At 45.0% G+C, this 2,217-nt stretch overlaps 1 protein-coding gene across 1 annotated transcript in view; it reads right to left on the reverse strand.

Moving 5' to 3' along the window:
* Positions 1-279: 279 nt before the first annotated feature.
* Positions 280-2,217, reverse strand: part of vmn2r1 (vomeronasal 2, receptor 1) — a 26,825-nt gene continuing 24,887 nt past the window's right edge. The window contains 1 exon segment of the mRNA XM_070439690.1: positions 280-1,294. Coding sequence (XP_070295791.1) covers positions 976-1,294 — 319 coding nt within the window. The 3' untranslated portion in view covers positions 280-975.

Below are 2,217 nucleotides of genomic sequence, written 5' to 3' on the forward strand. Positions count from 1 at the left end.
GAATAAAAGTGGCAAAAAWAAATGTAGACATTAATAAATMAATTTKAATAGCTTCCAAAATATATTTMACAACATTGGGGGGAGTGCCAAGATGGAGGTGCGGTGGCATCAAACCAGTCATCCAGTGTATATGTAAATCATTGATTTCCACCTGTAGCCTACCTGCCTCTCGTTGGCTCATTGCCCACCACTGTAACAAGATCCCTACTTATACAATCCACTTTCAGTAACGTAAAYCAAGTAACTTCAAGTCAAAATAAAGGACAGGCAGGCAGTGTTAACAATACACCTTTACTTCCCTACGAAAACATTTACAATCAGTGTTGATGATCCATCCAATCAGTGGGGATGTTCCAATGATCACAAGGCTACTTATGCAGATTCCTATACAGAAACATCAGACGTTAATGTGCCTATACAAATATGATATAAAGGCTAATTAAATGAAAATCCCTCTAAATGCACAGTACAAAAGGTGACATTTTGACAACAAATACATTTTTAATGCCCACCTTTCTGAGACATCTCAAATGATCTCTCAAATACAGTATATTTCTACCAACATAGCAAGCCAGCGCAGCAATGACTGTTTMTTTTTTTAAACTAAGGCTCAAACTAATTCATAATTTAACATTTAAAAAATCAGGACAGCATTAATATAGTCAAATATATAGTTATCATAAGGACGGGACATATCCATCTACCATATATATATATCCACGTCAGCGTAGATATCTCTCTGTTGCAGCTCTGTGTTTGGTTGTAGTCCTATTCCCTGAGAACTCCATTGGTATACATTAGTCAAAAAACTACATAGAGTATAATGACATCACAGGAAACTAGTAACAGACTCCACAATGWGATGCTGAGTAGTCCCTAGTTAGTGCAACGTGTCCTGTATCACTGGCCCTAGTGTGCTTCCAGATGAGTGTTTGTGTCTGCCCATAGCGTGTGTTTGTGCGTCCCTCCCTAACCCTAATAATCAACATTGCCTGTCGTAGCTTGAACTTCCGTGGCCACCGTAGCTAGCGAGGCCGAGGTCCCTGTCCCAGTCCCGTCACGCGGCTTGGAACGCGGCCGCATCATATCCTCTGTGTTGAACTCGGGCTTGACCAGCAGGACGTAGCACTTGGGTAGGAAGATGCAGGCRAGCAGGCCGAAGCTGGACGCCAGGATGGCAAAGATCTGCACGGCCACCATGAACTTACCACGTGTACTGAGATAGGCCGGGACGAAGGAGCTCCACACGATGAAGAACACCAGCATGCCGAAGGTCAAGCACTTCGCCTCACTGGAATCAAGAAAACCCCAACAAGTTTAAAAGTGGTCTAAAGCAAGAAACAAAACKAAATTCAAATGAGCGCAACAACTCTCAGGGTGTTCTCACACTTGGTCCCTTTCAGACAATTCTTTTTTAGAATTTTGCGGTTCGCTTAATTCTTTGTGCAGTTTGAAAACTCCAAAGGAACTCAGACCCCTCAAAAGAACCCCAAAAGTGAATCGAACTGACACGATCTCGAGAGGTGTTCTGAGTTCGGTTCGCTTGAATTCCGTGGTTCCGGTTCCCTTTTTTTAGGACAATGTGAACGCAAACCTCCCCAGGATGACTTGTCATTATTCCAGCAACACACACTAGACTACTGTCATAACCCCTCACACTAGACTACTGCAACACCGTTTCCCCTGTCATAACCCCTCACACTCGACTACTGCAACACCGTTTCCCCTGCCATAACCCCTCACACTAGACTACTGTCATAACCCCTCACACTAGACTACAGCAACACCGTTTCCCCGGTCATAACCCCTCACACTAGACTACAGCAACACCGTTTCCCCGGTCATAACCCCTCACACTAGACTACTGCAACACCGTTTCCCCTGCTATAACCCTCACACTAGACTACTGAACACCGTTTCCCTGCCATAACCCCTCACACTAGACTACTGAACACTGTTCCCCTGCCATAACCCTCAACTAGACTACTGCAACACCGTTTTCCCTGCATAACCCTCACACTAGACTACTGCAACACCTTTCCCCTGCCATAACCCCCACACTAGACTACTGCAACACCGTTTCCCCTGGCATAACCCCTCACACTAGACTACTGCAACACGTTCCCCTGCCATAACCCCTCACACTAGACTACTGCAACACCGTTTCCCCTGCATAACCCCTCACACTAGACTACTGAACACTGTTCCATCTCTCTC

The sequence above is a fragment of the Salvelinus sp. IW2-2015 genome, unplaced genomic scaffold (assembly GCF_002910315.2).
Source record: "Salvelinus sp. IW2-2015 unplaced genomic scaffold, ASM291031v2 Un_scaffold1851, whole genome shotgun sequence".
NCBI classification, from domain to species: Eukaryota; Metazoa; Chordata; class Actinopteri; order Salmoniformes; family Salmonidae; genus Salvelinus; species Salvelinus sp. IW2-2015.